A 14,634-nucleotide genomic window follows, 5' to 3' on the forward strand; every position below is an offset into this window, starting at 1 on the left:
CGATGCCTGCTGCCAGGGCCGGCTCCCGGGCCCAGCGCACCAAGTGCGTGCTTGGGGTGGCATGCCGCGGGGGGCGCTCTGCCAGTTGCCGGGAGGGCGGCAGGCGGCTCCGGTGGACCTCCCGCAGGCATGCGTGCGGAGGGTCCACTGGTCCCACGGTTCCAGTGGAGCATCCGCAGGGACGCCTGCGGGAGGTCCACCGGAGCCACGGGACCGGCAAGTGGCAGAGTGCCCCACGCGGCGTGCCGCCGTGCTTGGGACAGCGAACTGGCTAGAGCCGGCCCTGCCTGCTGCGACGCCATGAACCATGGCCCCTCTGGCTGGCACAACAGTCCGTAGCTGACTCTGTGTGTTGGATGATGATGTCAGACACAGCCCTGGTAGGCGCGTGTGCAGTTCCTTAGACTGCCGCGAGCCAACTCTCCCCCACGGCATAGCCACATTGGAGAGGGTCAGAGAAGAGCCAGGAGAATGATTAGAGGATCAGAAAACGTGCCTTAGAGAGACAGCCTCAAGGAGCTCAATCTATTCAGCTGACCAAAGAGAAGGTTAAGGGGTGACCTATCGCAGACTATAAGTGGGAACCAAACATTTAATAATGGGCTCTTCAATCTAGCAGAGAAAGGCCTAACGGGATCCAGTGGCTGGAAGTTGAAGCTAGACTAATTCACATGGGAAATACGATGTACAGTTTTAGCAGTGAGAGTAATTAGCCATTGGAACAATTTACCCAGGGGCATGGATTTACCATCACGGGATGTTTGTTCTACAAACTCCGCTCTAGGAATTATTTTGGGGCCGTTCTCTGGCCTGTATTACGCAGTAGGTCAGACGAGGTGACCACAATGGTCTCTTCTGGCCTGGGAAATCTATGAAGAAACCATTTCAGCCAAACTGCCCGAGACCCCTGGCACTTGGAAGGGACTAGAGAGCCCCACCCAATGTATTAACCCTGTCACTCCTGAATGACTGGGGGTGGATTTTTTGCCACGGAAAACCAGGCTGGATTTACAGACTCCAAGTGACAGAGAACCCGCCCCGTGGCTGGGTCAGCTGTTAGTCTCCCCTGCCTGTGAAAAAACTGGGCCTTTCCTCTAGCCTTGATCTGTAGGGCATCGGCTTCCAATCTCTGGAATTCACTGAGATTCACCAGCCCCTCTTGCTCTCCAAAATCTTCTCCCACATAGGTCCCGACAGCCCATGATCAGGTCACCTCTGGGTGCTAGGAAAGTCACCTCAGCCAACACATCACAAGCACCAGGCTCTAATGGCGCGTGAGGTGCGTTTGGGTTATGGAGCTGGAGTAACACGCGTGCCCTCATGCCTGTCACACAGGTCCTGGCACATGCTGTACTGCGTGCTCCGGAGCAGCGAGCTGGCCTTCTACAAGGATGCCAAGAGCTTAGCCTTGGGAGTGCCTTACCATGGGGAGGAGCCCTTCCAGCTGAGGAACGCCCTTTGTGACGTAGCCACTGGCTACAAGAAGAAGAAGCACGTCTTCAAGCTGAGGTGAGGGGCAGACAGAGCCCCGGGGCTGGACCCTGCAGCCAGCCTGCCCAGGGAACCCCCCGCAAGCCAGCGCCGGGTACATCACAGCACATAAGCCTCCCATGGCTGGGACCTGGGACCCAATAGCCATGTCACACTCAGTGTGGGGAGGGGACCCACGCCACCGTGAGGGGCAAGATTGGCTAGCACCTAAGCCATCCCACTGGGTCATGGGGTTGTCAGGGAGCACCTTGGCGGAGCAGAGTGCCTGGTGCATCTGGCAGGGGGCCCAGAGGAAGGCACTGTTTCAGCACTGAATGGGGGGAATTCCAGGCCACCCCCTGCAGGCGAGGGCAGCCAAGCACTGTCGGGCACAGGACATTGAGATCATGACAATTGCTGGCCAGACCCTAAACCCAGTCCCCTCCACCACCTTAACCCCTTCATGCCTGTCCTTTTGCTACCATCAGGATCATGGCCCTGTCTTCTCTATGCCCACTCTCTGGCGCAGGCTCTGCCCCCCCCTGCTCCGCTCCACAGCCAGCGAGTGTGGCTTTGTATCCTGATGTTCAGCCAGTGACTTGCTGGCAGGGAGTTCTCTTCCACGTCTTGGCCACGTCTTGGCCACATCAGAAATAAGTCCCTTAAAATTAACTCTGGCTTCCAAACATAGGTGCCAACTTTGTGGGTGTTCCGGGGCTGGAGCTCTCCTCCTCCCCCCAGCACCTCCTGCCCACCAGTGATCAGCTGTTCAGCAGTGTGCAGGAGACATAAGAACGGCCATACTGGGTCAGACCAAAGGTCCATCTAGCCCAGTATCCTGTTTACCAACAGTGGCCAATGCCAGGTGCTCCAGAGGGAGTGAACCTAACAGGCAATGATCAAGTGATCTCTCTCCTGCCATCCATCTCCACCCTCTGACAAACAGAGGCTAGGGACACCATTCCTTACCCATCCTGGCTAATAGCCATTAATGGACTTAACCTCCATGAATGTATCCAGTTCTCTTTTAAACACTGTTATAGTCCTGGCCTTCACAACCTCCTCAGGCAAGGAGTTCCACAAGTTGACTGTGCGCTGTGTGAAGAAGAACTTCCTTTTATTTGTTTTAAACCTGCTGCCCATTAGTTTCATTTGGTGGCCCCTAGTTCTTGTATTATGGGAATAAGTAAATAATTTTTCCTTATCTACTTTCTCCACATCACTCATGATTTTATATACCTCTGTCATATCGCTGGGACGCTGGGAGGGGGAGGAGCGAGGGCGGGGAAGCTCAGGGCAGGGGGTGGAACGAGGTGGGAAGAGGCAGGGTGGTGGTGGGGGCTTGAGGGATGGGGGAGTGGGGGCAGGGCCTGGGGTGGAGCTGAGCTCGAGCACCCCCCGGCAACTGCTTCCAAAACTACATGCTGGGTCTGCCTGGCAAGGGGCCGCCTGGTGTGGGGACCACTGTGGGCTGGGAGATCTAGGAGGAGTGGGGAGCTGCTGCTAGGGGGTCAGGAGCCCTGGGGCACAGCATCTGGAGCCCCAAGAAGGGAGAGGTAACTAGATGCTGGCTTTAAATCAGTTAATGAAGGTTTATTTAAATGGGCATCTGAATGACCAGGAATCTCCCCTCTGCTTTCCAGGCTCGGCAATGGCAGCGAGTGGCTCTTCCATGGCAAGGACGAGGTAGGTGCCTGTATGGGCCATTCGGGGCTGGAGAGGACATGGGAGGCTGGGCCTGGAACATCTCAGTGAGCAGGGGCTCAGGCCTGGCTGCATAGATGGGGACAGAGGCTGTCACGAGAGCTTCCTGGCCTGGGGGTGGCACAAAGAAAGGGGAAACCACTAGCAGAGGGAGTGTTCTGGCGACATAGCTATGATGTAGGCCTAGGCAGGGGTAAAGCATGCTGGGAGATAAGTCTGCCATGCCCACAGCTGGGCTGAGGATGGGTCTCTCCAGAGAGTTAGGGGCAGTCGGGTTGTGAGTGGCATGGGGAGCAAAGGCCCCTGCATCACCATCTCATTTCCAGACCTGGCTGCGTGGCTCTTCAGAGGCACTGGCTTGCTCCATGTGAGCTGCCCCTGACTTTCACTTGGAACCCAGCGGTGTCTGGCTCCCCCAGCTCCTGCTTGTCCAGCTGCAGAGCCAGCAGCAGAGGAAGCTGCTTGCCTTCTCCCTCTGCCTCCTGCATGCCTCGCCATCCTTTCCCTGGGGGCGGTGGAGACTCCGCAGACTCACCATTTTCTATGAGGAGTATGTTAATTCTGCAGAAAGGGGTCCTTCATCTGCATCTGGCTGAACCACCTTGGTGCATTGTGGGAGCTGTAATTCAGCTGCCTCACACCCTCATTCTCCCCTATGGGACACACTCCCAGGCCACACTATGCTTCCCATAATGCACCATGGAAGCTCAGCAAGACAGAAGACCACAGTGCATCATGGGATATATAATCTGGTTTGCGAGCCCAGCCCACAGAGGAGAATGTTGGCATGAGACACCTGAACTACAACTCCCATGATGCAGTGCATCAACACAGCCAGACACAGATTAAGGTGGAACTGACTTGCAAATAGAACTGTTCAGACATGTCTAAACTTTCTGTTCCATCAAGCTGGGCTGATCCAGCTTTCCTGGTACCTCCCCACATTGGCCTCTGCCCCGAGACAGACATTCCGATTTCTGAACAGGTCTGATCGCTTCCCCGCATCTGTCCAGGGGCATCGAGTCAGGCCAGCAACCCATCTCTCTACTTTTCTAGGCTTCTTGCCATGGGGCGACTAGCCCTGGGTTTCTGGCCCCTTTAGGGTAGCTGTCTTCTGCCTCCCTAACTCCTGCCCCCACCCCGCCAACAGGGGCTGCAGGGGCAGGAGAATACGACGTTCTCCTTTGCTTCCTGCCCCACTGGGCAGTGCTGGAGTTTGGGACACAGTGAGCCCTGGGTGAGATCCTCCTAGGTCTTTAGGTGCCCAATTCCCATTGATTTACATGTCTAAATACTTTGAGAAGCTGGGTCTTATGGGCTGGGAGGTTCATGGATGGCCCAAATCCCTCTGAAATGCAATGGCCGTCGGGTGCTCAACTCCCTTGGGCAGAAGACTTCAGCCTTACTGTTTCCCGGTGCTTGGGTGAACCTATGAAAGCCACTGAGCTGACTGAGGTAATAATGCATTGGCCACCACCTGGAGGAGGAATGTTGGGTGAGAGGGCAAGCTGGGTTAGACACGGGGTGACTCCTGCCCCCCGTAAGGCGTGGGATTCTTTGGGGCGGGCGCTGGGGGGGCTGGAGGCTCAGAAGCCGCTGTCCCGGGGCAGTGACTGAGGGACGCTTTCTCTCGGTCTCTGTCCGATAGGAGGAGATGCACACATGGCTGCAGGGGCTCAGCACAGCAATAATAGAAGCCCAAAACGTGAAAGGCAAGGCGCTGAGCCTGCCTCTGCCCTCCAGCACTGCCACGGACATCAGCCTGGCCAAGAAAGACAAAGAGAAAAGATTTATCTTCTTTCCCAAAAAGAAATAACCTGAGAGGTGGCCGAGGGCAGCCCACTCAGCTGCCTAAGAACTGTGCATGGGGGAGCATCCGCGGGCGTGCTGGGCCCAGCCACCACCCCTACCCCCACCCCCACATGCCTCCGGCAGCAGCCACTGGTGCTCATAACACAGCCCCGCCTCCAGTGCCTGGACACAGCCCCATGCCCCACTCTGCTCCCACGCCACACCGAGCCAGCCCTGCGAGGGCCAAAGAGTGGTGTCTGCTGAAGGCCAGGGCTGGGTGTGCTGGCACAGGGCCCTTTCCTGTGGGACACGCATTGCATCGCCCACGGCCGGAGATCCACATGGGCATCTGGCTGAGGAGGCATCATCTCAGCAAGACCACGTGGTGCTGGGGACGTACTGACCAGGGCAGGATGGAGGCAGCGAGCTTCCCAAACTGCTGCTCTGACGAGGTGCCACGACCGCCCAAGACAGGCACATCGCCGGGCACCGCGGCTGCAGCAGGGCTGCCTGCAGCCACTCGGGGGCGACAGTCACACACAGCTGGGCAGATCTGCCAGTCTTTCCAGCGGGGGGTGTGAGGTGTGCTTGCTCGCGTGCGCTGTCTCTCAGACCCCCCCCCACACACACACCCCGAGCCACAACCCACAGAGAGCCCTTTGTCAGACAAGCCATGCGCAGCCAAGAACAAACGTTTGCCCTAAATTAGGGTGGAAGAGAATTGTTGTAATCCTGCATCTGAGTGTGTGTGCACATCTGAGTGTGTTTACACATCTGCATTTCATGTGACTCTGTGTGTGCATGTTTGTGTGTGTGAGTTCACAATTCCCACGGGTAGGCACTGTTGTACTGGCTGAGGCCTTGCCTGGGTTCTTAGCCTGGGTCCCATTTCTGTCCCTCACCTTGTGGTTCCTGTGCTCTCTCCTGTGGGCAGGGCTGCCCCATCACCAAAACTCCCAGCCTTCCCCTCTGCATCCTTGCTGCTGCTCAGGGGCTGGGGAACACCCTGCGGTGTGTGGCAGCAGGGGGGCCCTGCGTTGCAGCCAGCGAAGCGATGCCATGGGGTTGAATGCCCGCTGGCGCTCCCCCAGGGGCACTGGCACATCCCTGGAGGCGAGGAGGCTGGGCGAGAGAGTAGGCGCTTTCTCCCCCGGGTCTCATAGACACAGGGATGCGACTCCTGCCTCCCGCACCGTGTGGGCCCTGCGTCCTTCAGACACAATGCCAGGACGGGGCCAACTCTTGCCCTGTTGCCACCTGCTGAATTCACTGCAGGCCTCATGCCCAGCTAGGTCAGTCCAGGGGAGCCTCTCTGCTTCCTAAACCCAGGCTGGTGGAGCTGCTGGCAGAGGGCAGGGAAACGCACCAACACGTGCACTGGGGGATGTGCCAGTGTGTGCAGCCACTGGTTCTGGTGCTCCGAGTAGCACTGCTCCCTTGGTGGGGGTCCCGGCCTGAAAGTGCCTTACCTGCAATAATGGAAGACTAACCCCCTGTGCTGAGGCACCGTGCCCCGAAAACTCCAGGGCGAGTGCCCCTGTGTGCCCCCAAAGAGGTGCTCCCAGCCCCCAACCCCTGATCCCTGCCCCCAGCAGGGGCTGGCTGAGCTGGGGGGTCCATGGTATGGGCCGAGCAGGCTTCCCCCAGAGCAGAGATTGGCGTGGGGGTCAGTGGCTGGCAACTCAGCCCAGCCAGTGTGAGGCAGCCTTCTCAGTCACAACAAGCACAGAGCCCGCCCACTGCGAGGGAGGGCAGTGTCTAACCCCCCTCCCGGGCCCTCCGCACAGTTGGCACGAGACACTGTGGGAGCCCAGCAGACTGACCCGACTCTCGTCATTGCTGGGCAGAGCAGCACCCCAGAGCAGCTGGGAAACCGCCCTGGCAGGAGGCTGTGCCCAAGGCGAGGTTCACGCCCTGTAGCGGGCCGTAGCACTGCCAATCTCCCGCACCGCAGCTCTCGAGGAGGGCACGACCTGCAGCCAGCCACGCCGGGGCCTGGCATCATACCTCCACCACAGCCTGCTGGGAAAGCTGCCTCCCCAGGCCTGCCGGAGCCCAGCTCCACCCCACTAGCACTGAACAGTTCCCATCAGCTCCTCCACCTGCCCCAGCCTGGCTCGGCAGAGCACTGGGACATGTGGTGGGAGCAGGGGGCGCTGGCTGGCAGCACATGTGGTGTGCCAATGAGGCTGCGTCCGGTCCCCTGGGGTTTGATTCTGCCCTGCAGCGGGGCTGGAGGCTGTATGGAGATCTGTAAGGCAGCACGGTACTGAGCCGGGCCCCCCTGCAGCTAGAGGCTGCAAAAGCCTTTCTTTTAATCCCTGGGGCTATTCCACGCAGCAAAGGGGCCCAAGTGCTCACGTGACACAGGCACGACCGTCCCCTTTTCTAAGCCAAGAAACACCTGACTTCCAGTCGCTGGCAGAGGTGGCAGGAGCAGGGAGCGGGGTGTTTTCAGTGACACCTGCAAGAACCAAAGAGCCTTGGCGAGCCATGCTGCAGGATCTGGCGTTAGGACAAATGCAGGTGTGTCTCTCGGGGAGGTGCAGCTATATTTCCACACACTGGGAGTGAGAACACAGAGTGGGGCCTGACCCCCACGTTGGAAATGGCACTGGGCACAGGGAGGCACTGCAGTCAGTCAGTGCCATGGGGGGTGTGGCGGTTTACATGCATTTGTTCCTGGCCCGTGGTTCCATGCAGATTTCTGTCCTTGGCTGAGTAACCCCGTGTGTTTCCTCCACGCCTCCTGCCTGTGGAAGGCTTCATGTGGCAGGTCTTGGCTCCAGCCCTTTCCGTGTGTTGCTGGGTTCAAACGCCTTTCGTTTGTCATCGCAGCCCCGCCCTCCCCCCCGATTACACCTAGCAGCATTGGATGGATTCACCCGGAAATCATCAGATTTACCCAGTGTGAAGCCATTTGACACCTGGACCATTACTGCCCTCTCCTCCTTCCGGCTGAATTCATCTCAGCAGGATCTCTGCTCCACAAGGCTGCTTTCCCAGCATGCACAGCACTCCCGCACAGATGGTGGGCACAGGCTCAGGGCAGACATGCATGGGGGGGGGCTGGAGCCCCACTGATTGCAGAAGACGGACGCACAGCCAGAGCAGCTCTCCGAGGGGAAGGGGGTCACGTTGCTTGAGTTGGTTCGTTGATTCCTGCTGGCTAGGCACCACGTTCGACCCGCTGTCACGTACTTCCACTGTGCATAGAAACAGCTAAACCTCCAGACAGTGCTGCAAAGCATTTTAATAATGGTGTTTTTCTAAGAAATAAACAAGCCAAACCCCTCTCTGGCGGAGGCATCTTGTTTTGATCTTACCCAGCGGGTTTCACACAAGGGTCAGACAAAGCACTGGGGGACGCCTTGGCTGGAGGCCTGTGCCCTGTCTGGGGCAGCACACGTAGACAGCGATGTGCACGAAGTCAGAGAATCTAGAGGAGAGCGACAAAAATGGTCTGAGGTTTAGCAAACTTAGCCTAGGAGGGAAGGCTTTGAGGACTGGGTGTGTTTGGTCTAGAGAAGGTTGCAAGGGGACCTGAGAACAGGCTTCAGAGGTGCAAAGGTGGTTATAAGGGGGACAGCGATCGATTGGTCTCCATGGCCACCAAGGGTAGGAGGAGGAACAAGGGTGGCACGTAATGGAGGCTTAAACCTCTGTTAATCCTCCCGCCCCTGGACTGGGCTGGGCCGTGGCGGAGCTCAGAGCTCCTCTGGGTGGCCAGGGCTCCGGTGGGCCAGGGCAGCTCGGGCAGGTGGACCGGGGCGGCTTGGGTAAGCGGGCCAGTGCGTGGGGCGGCTTGGCCGGGCCAGCCAGGCTCCTCTGGCCACAGTGGGGGGCTCAGGGCTCCTCTGGCCCTGGTGGGCGAGAGCAGGGGATGGTGGGAGCCCAGTAGGAGCAGGGCTTCAGGCAGAAGGGAGTGGGGCAGGGGGCTAGGCTCCCCCAACCATGGGTTCACGGGCCGCCATGAGGTTAATTTGCAGTACTGTACAGAAGAGTCAGGCTAGATATTAGGCCCTGGAGTGGGTTACCCAGGCAGGCTGTGGAGGTTTTAAGACAGGGTGGGCAGGTGCCCGTCAGGGCTGGTCTGGGGTTCTGCCTCGGCACAGGGGCAGGACTAGAGGGCACAACCCGCCCTACGCTCCTAGGGGTCTGTGGAAGGCCATTTCGGTGCAAAGCAGGGGGAATCCCGGCGAACCCGCAGGGAGCCCTGCTGCTGTGGAAGAGCATCTGCGATAACAACGCTCCCGTGCATTAGCTGGCAAGGGCGCGTCAGCTGAACGGTGCTGGCTCAACCAGCCAGGAACCACCGGGGCTGGGGAAGCAGCGCACAGAGGACAGGCCTTTTTACAGGCCCAAGGGCAACATTTCCCAAAGCAGCTAAGGGACTTGAGAGCCCAAGTCTCTGGGAAAGCCAAGGGGGTTTAGGCTCCTGGACCAATTTATGAAGGGTTTTAGGCACCTGCAGATACAGCGAGGTGCCGAGTGGGGATTTGAAAAGCCCCTAGGTGCAGCTCTGCATCTGTAGGTGCCTGAAGAGCTTCACCAATGGCCCTGAGGCACCTCTGGAAATGTCCTCCAGCGACTTTTCTGGAGGCCGAACCAGAGAGAAGTTGAGAACTGGGCTCAGCCCACGCCTGGCAGCTGGTGCTAGGCTGGGAATTGGCAACAGGGCCAAACCATGTCTGAGCCCAGGCCCACTGCAACTGGGGGCAGCTCCCTAAGGCCCCCTTGGAAAGCGTCTGGTAGTAGCCTGCCCACCTGCCCTCCCAGGGCTCCACACCCCTAACACCCAGCCTGCTGTGCTAGGCACTCGCTCCTGCTTTGGGGTGAGGGCCATGCTGCAGCGTGCCAAGTGCAGAGCAGTGGTCAGGGCACTGGCTGAGATGCTGGAAGACCTGGGCCCGGTTCCCTGCTCTGGTGTAGGCTGGCGACCGGCGTGGCCCGGGCAGATGACATGGGGTATTTCTGCCTGGGCAGATGCGATTACAGCCTGGCTACGCCCACGGCGGCTCACTTAGACCCAGCTGTGTAACACCGGTTTCATCTGCTCCACCCCACTGTGCTCAAATAGCAGCAAAGAGCTGGTGGCCCGTGCCTAGCCAAGGTCCCCAGGGCTGCCCCATCACGCCCCTCGTGAGATGAAAGCTGGCACAGGCACACCTGTGCTCCAAGCCCCCTCCAGCTGCAGGGTGGCCGTGCCCTGCGGTGCCACACGGAGGCTGTAATGTGGCAGGGACTTGGGTCCCCGTCTCCTCTGGGCCATGCTGGGGTGCCACCACACGGTGGTCTGTGGTGCGGACGTGCTCTCAGGGCTTGGAGGGAGGTGATTTCGCCAGTGCCCCGGTGCGGTGCACACTCACTGGCTCATGCAGACCCTGTGGGGCTGGCACCAGCTAAATGCCCCAGTGCATGTTCCATGAAGCCAAGCCTGCCTGATGTCTCCGAGTCCCAGCTCCCCGCCTGTCCCACGGGCATCGCAGCACTGCAGAGGGGAGACACTCAGATACAATGGTGATGGGCACCATAAAAGGCCTTTAGCTAGCCAGACACGTGCGTGACGGTGACAGTTCCAGGCAGAAAGGCTGAAACACAGAGGCCGGGACCAGCAATAACTTCCCCACCATGGACAGAACCGGGCTGGTGGCCATCACGGGGGTGCTGGCTGCTGCCACATTGGAGACAGACCTAGGAGTTCCCAGTAAAGTGCCAGGGCTACATAGGAAGCAGCTGTCACAGACTCCTGGCCTCCAGGGCTCAGCCCAGAGCGAGGCCTATAACACACTCACCAGCGGGTCACGTGCCCATACATCCCATCAGCTCTGGGGCCAGGCCCAGCCCCTGCACAGAGCAGCCGACAGTGATATACTGGGGTGGGGGAGTGTGGCCTTTGTCCAGTGATCTATTGGTGCTTGTATAATGATATGTGGGGTGTGGGGGGGGGGGTGTTTTCACAGGGATCTAGCAGAAACATGGGATATTTGTCCAGTGATCTATTGGGGAAGGTGTGTGGCATTTGCAGTGATATACCAGGGGGCCATGGATGTTTGTACAGTGATGTATGGGGGGGAGGGGGCAGTTTTCACAGTGCTATATCAGACGGGTGTGGCATTTGTGCAGCGAGCTATCGGGGGATCCTGTAGTGTTTGCACAGTGATCTATCAGGAGGGTGCATTGCCACAGTGCTATACCAGCAGGCCATGGGTGTGCGTAGTGATGTACCAGGGGTGGCGGGTGTCATTGTCACAGTGCAATAGCAGGAGGGTGTGGCACTTGCAGAGTGAGCTATAGGGCAGGGGGCTATAGTGTTTGCACAGTGATCTAGTGGGAGGGGCACTGCCATAGTGCTATACTAGGGGGGCATGTTGCGTTTGTACAGGGTTCTCTTGCAGTGTTTGCACAGTGAGATAGTGGGGGGGGGGCGGCCTGTGGCATTGGTACAGTGATATATATTGGAGAGTGTTTGCAAGGGATATATTGGGGGTCTGGGGTGTTAATACAGTGCCATAGCAGGGAAGTGGGGTGTTTGTACAGTGATACTGGGGGCATGCAGTGGGCATTTGCACAGTGGTCTATTGGGGGTGTTTGTACAATATCAGGGAGTGGCATTTGCAGAATGATCTATTGGGGTATTTGCACAGGGCTATATTGGGTCTGGGGCATTTGCACAGTGAGATCTCAGGGCATGTGACATTTGCACAGTGCTACAGGGTGGGGATGAGAGGCACTTATCCAGGAGCATATCGGGGTGTTTTCACAGTGATATTGGGAGCTGGGGCATTTGTACAGAGAAGTTTTGGGGATGCCTTTGCCCAGTGATATATCAGGACAGGGGTGTTTGCACCGTAACACAGTGGGGGCTGTTTGTACAGTTAGATATCAGGGGGCATGTGGCATTTGTACAGTGAGGTTTGCGGGGTGCTGTACCTGGGGGCATGTGGCAGCTGCAGCATGGTCTATTGGAGGGACAGGCACAGTGCTGGATCTGGGCTGGGGGGTTTGTACAGTGGGCGGTCAGTGCGGTATTGGGGAGGTGTGGGGCAGCCCACCAGTGCAGTATTGGGGAGATGTGGGGCTGGCGGTCAGCACGGTATTGGGGAGGTGGGGGGCAGGCAGTCAGCACGGTATTGGGGAGGTGTGGGGCAGCCCACCAGTGCAGTATTGGGGAGATGTGGGGCTGGCGGTCAGCACGGTATTGGGGAGGTGTGGGGCAGCCCACCAGTGCAGTATTGGGGAGATGTGGGGCTGGCGGTCAGCACGGTATTGGGGAGGTGTGGGCCCCCCCAAGAACACAGACCCCATTCCCTGACCCAGGCTCGGGCCCAAACCTCGGCGCCAGTGGCATGGGTCCTTTGCTGACACCGATCCTGTAGTGGGGTCTGGGGGCAGTGGCACCGGTGGCTAGACCCACCCTGGGCTTCAGGCAGACAGAGGGCGCCCCCACCCGCTGGCATGGCCTCCCTGGGGCCGGAAAGGCCCTTCCATCCAGGCCCTGAGTATCCGGGGCTGGGACTGTAAGACCCAGTGGGGTGCTGGACAGGGAGGGGACAGCCCAGCAGCTTGGCAAGGGGCACAGGGCAGGCCGAGGTCCCCAGGCAACAGCTGCCACCACTCCGCCTTGGAAATCCCGGCACGTGCCATGCTGCCGGAGATAGCGCAGTGCTCCATGTGGAGCGGGACCCCCGCTGGGGGCTGGGTGTACTCAGTGCCTAGGCTAAGGGAGCCCAACCTCTCCGTGCCACGCAGCCATGCGAGGGCAGAGCAGGGTAGACCGCTGTTAGCCTGGGTTATGCCAGCTGCTACTGTACACAGGACAGGCCTCAGCCGCCCCCTCCCTCCCGCTGGCCCGCAGCAAACAGGAGTGGCTGTGGAGTGGTGTCTGGCAGCACCCCGAGGTGGCACTGAACCCACCCTACTGCATGCCCACTGCAATCTCAGCCTGGGTGGCCCACCCGGTCTCATGGTGCATGGGGGTGGTGACTGTACTGTGGCACCAGCGAGTGCAGGGGCCCCGTGAGCCAGGTGCTGCACACACAGCGAGATGGCGCCTGCCCACTAGGCCGCCCTGTCTCCCCCTCCCCGAAGAGCAGCGGCGCCGAGGCTGCAGGAGACATGAGGAGGCAGGCAGGAGGCGAGAGGTGTGATTATTGCACTGAAGTGTGTGTATAGCCAACACAACCGCCCTGCGTGGGGCACCCACATACACCATGCTCCCTTTCACCCAGCACAGCGGAGAGCAATTCAACCTCCTCCTCCAGGACTGGCCAGCAGCACAGCCCCTCATGCCTGTAGGGATCAGCCCCAGGGTGGTGGGCAGACTCTGCACCAAGGTCCTGGTGGGGGGCACTGCCCGCTGCTCCTGCCAGCCCAGGATCTGCTGGTGCATGCTTCAGCACAGAGCCCCTAATGAGAGCAGGTCTCTGGCCATGGCCCGGCCTGGTTCGGGGAGTTCAGTCCCATCGGGGTGGGTGGCGTTGGCTGGGGGAGGAGGAAGGCGCTCGCTATGTACACAAGTCCGGCCTCCCCCCCATGAGCCGGGCAGGCCAGGCGCCTGTTCAGCTGGCAGAGTTCAGGTTCAGGAACTTCTCTCGCAGGTTCCTCACGCGGCCATGCTGGCTGGCAGCTGCCTGCTCCCAGCCTGCGGCCCAGCCCTCCTCCCGCCGCAGGTATTCGTCCGACTCCTGGTAGGCTTTGCAGCGCTCCGCCACGGCCTTGAGCGAGATCCTCTCCCGCGAGGTGGGCGAGCGGATCTGCACGTAGCTGGCGGCATCGGGTGGGTCTTCGGGGGCAGGTGGGTCCCCGCCGCACGGCACCTTTTCCAGCACGATGACCCGCTGGTCGCCCAGCATGGCCTCAGCGGTGATGCGCAGTGAGCCAGCGCTCTGGTTCCTCTGGCGTTGCTGGGCACTGGGGTCTGGGCTCTCAATGCCCCGGCCCCTCCCAGGGCTCTGCTCCAGCCCGCGCCAGCCCTCCTGTCCCAGGACGCCTCCTGGCAGCTCTGCCGCCATCTTCTCTGGCGCCGACCGGCTCCTGTTGACTGGGGCGGGCCGGCGCGGGCCGGGAAAGGCCGTGCCGAAGGAGTACCTGGAGCGCAGCTCCCGCACGTCAGGCCAGGTGAATGTCTCCGCCACCATGGGGCTGAGCGGGCTGCAGGACGAGGCACCACTGCCAGGCGAGGCGGGGCAGGAAGGGCTGAAAGAGAAGCACTTGGGCGACTTGTCCTGCGAGGAGGCGGTGGCAGAGCGCGGCGTGCGGGGGCTGTACTCCTGCAGCACCGCCTGCTCAAAGGTCATGGGAGAGAGTGCCGGCTTCTGCGGGCCTGGGGAAATCACACACGCTGGTGAGTGAAGGGGCCAGAGCTGGGGGCATCTGTCTTCCCTGCCCTGTGCCAGCCCTGGGGTGTCTGCCCTGCCCCCTGCCAGCCCTCCTGCCCAGTCCCACGGCCCGGGGAGCCTTCCCTGCCCCGTGCCAGCCCTCCTGCCCGGCCCCACGGCCCGGGGAGCCTTCCCTGTCCCGTGCCAGCCCTCCTACCCAGCCCTAGGGTGCCTTCCCTGTCCTGTGCCAGCCCCACGGCCCAGGGAGCCTTCCCTGTCCCGTGCCAGCCCTCCTACCCAGCCCCAGGGCGCCTTCCCTGTCCTGTGCCAGCCCCACGGCCCAGGGAGC

General features: G+C 60.1%; 2 protein-coding genes across 10 annotated transcripts in view; one reads left to right on the top strand and one right to left on the bottom strand.

Moving 5' to 3' along the window:
- SPTB (spectrin beta, erythrocytic) overlaps window positions 1-8,260 on the top strand; it is a 128,334-nt gene extending 120,074 nt beyond the window's left edge. Inside the window, 3 exon segments of the mRNA XM_030561938.1 lie at window positions 1,336-1,509; window positions 3,114-3,156; window positions 4,823-8,260. Of these exon segments, the coding sequence (XP_030417798.1) occupies window positions 1,336-1,509; window positions 3,114-3,156; window positions 4,823-4,990 (385 nt within the window). The 3' untranslated portion in view covers window positions 4,991-8,260.
- PLEKHG3 (pleckstrin homology and RhoGEF domain containing G3) overlaps window positions 7,703-14,634 on the bottom strand; it is a 46,935-nt gene continuing 40,003 nt past the window's right edge. For all 9 annotated transcript variants that reach the window (XM_030561942.1, XM_030561943.1, XM_030561939.1 and 6 more), the window contains one exon: window positions 7,703-14,290. In XM_030561942.1, coding sequence (XP_030417802.1) covers window positions 13,527-14,290 — 764 coding nt within the window. In that variant the 3' untranslated portion in view covers window positions 7,703-13,526. The remainder of the gene's footprint in view (window positions 14,291-14,634) is intronic.

The sequence above is a fragment of the Gopherus evgoodei genome, chromosome 4 (genome assembly GCF_007399415.2).
Source record: "Gopherus evgoodei ecotype Sinaloan lineage chromosome 4, rGopEvg1_v1.p, whole genome shotgun sequence".
Lineage (NCBI taxonomy): Eukaryota > Metazoa > Chordata > Testudines > Testudinidae > Gopherus > Gopherus evgoodei.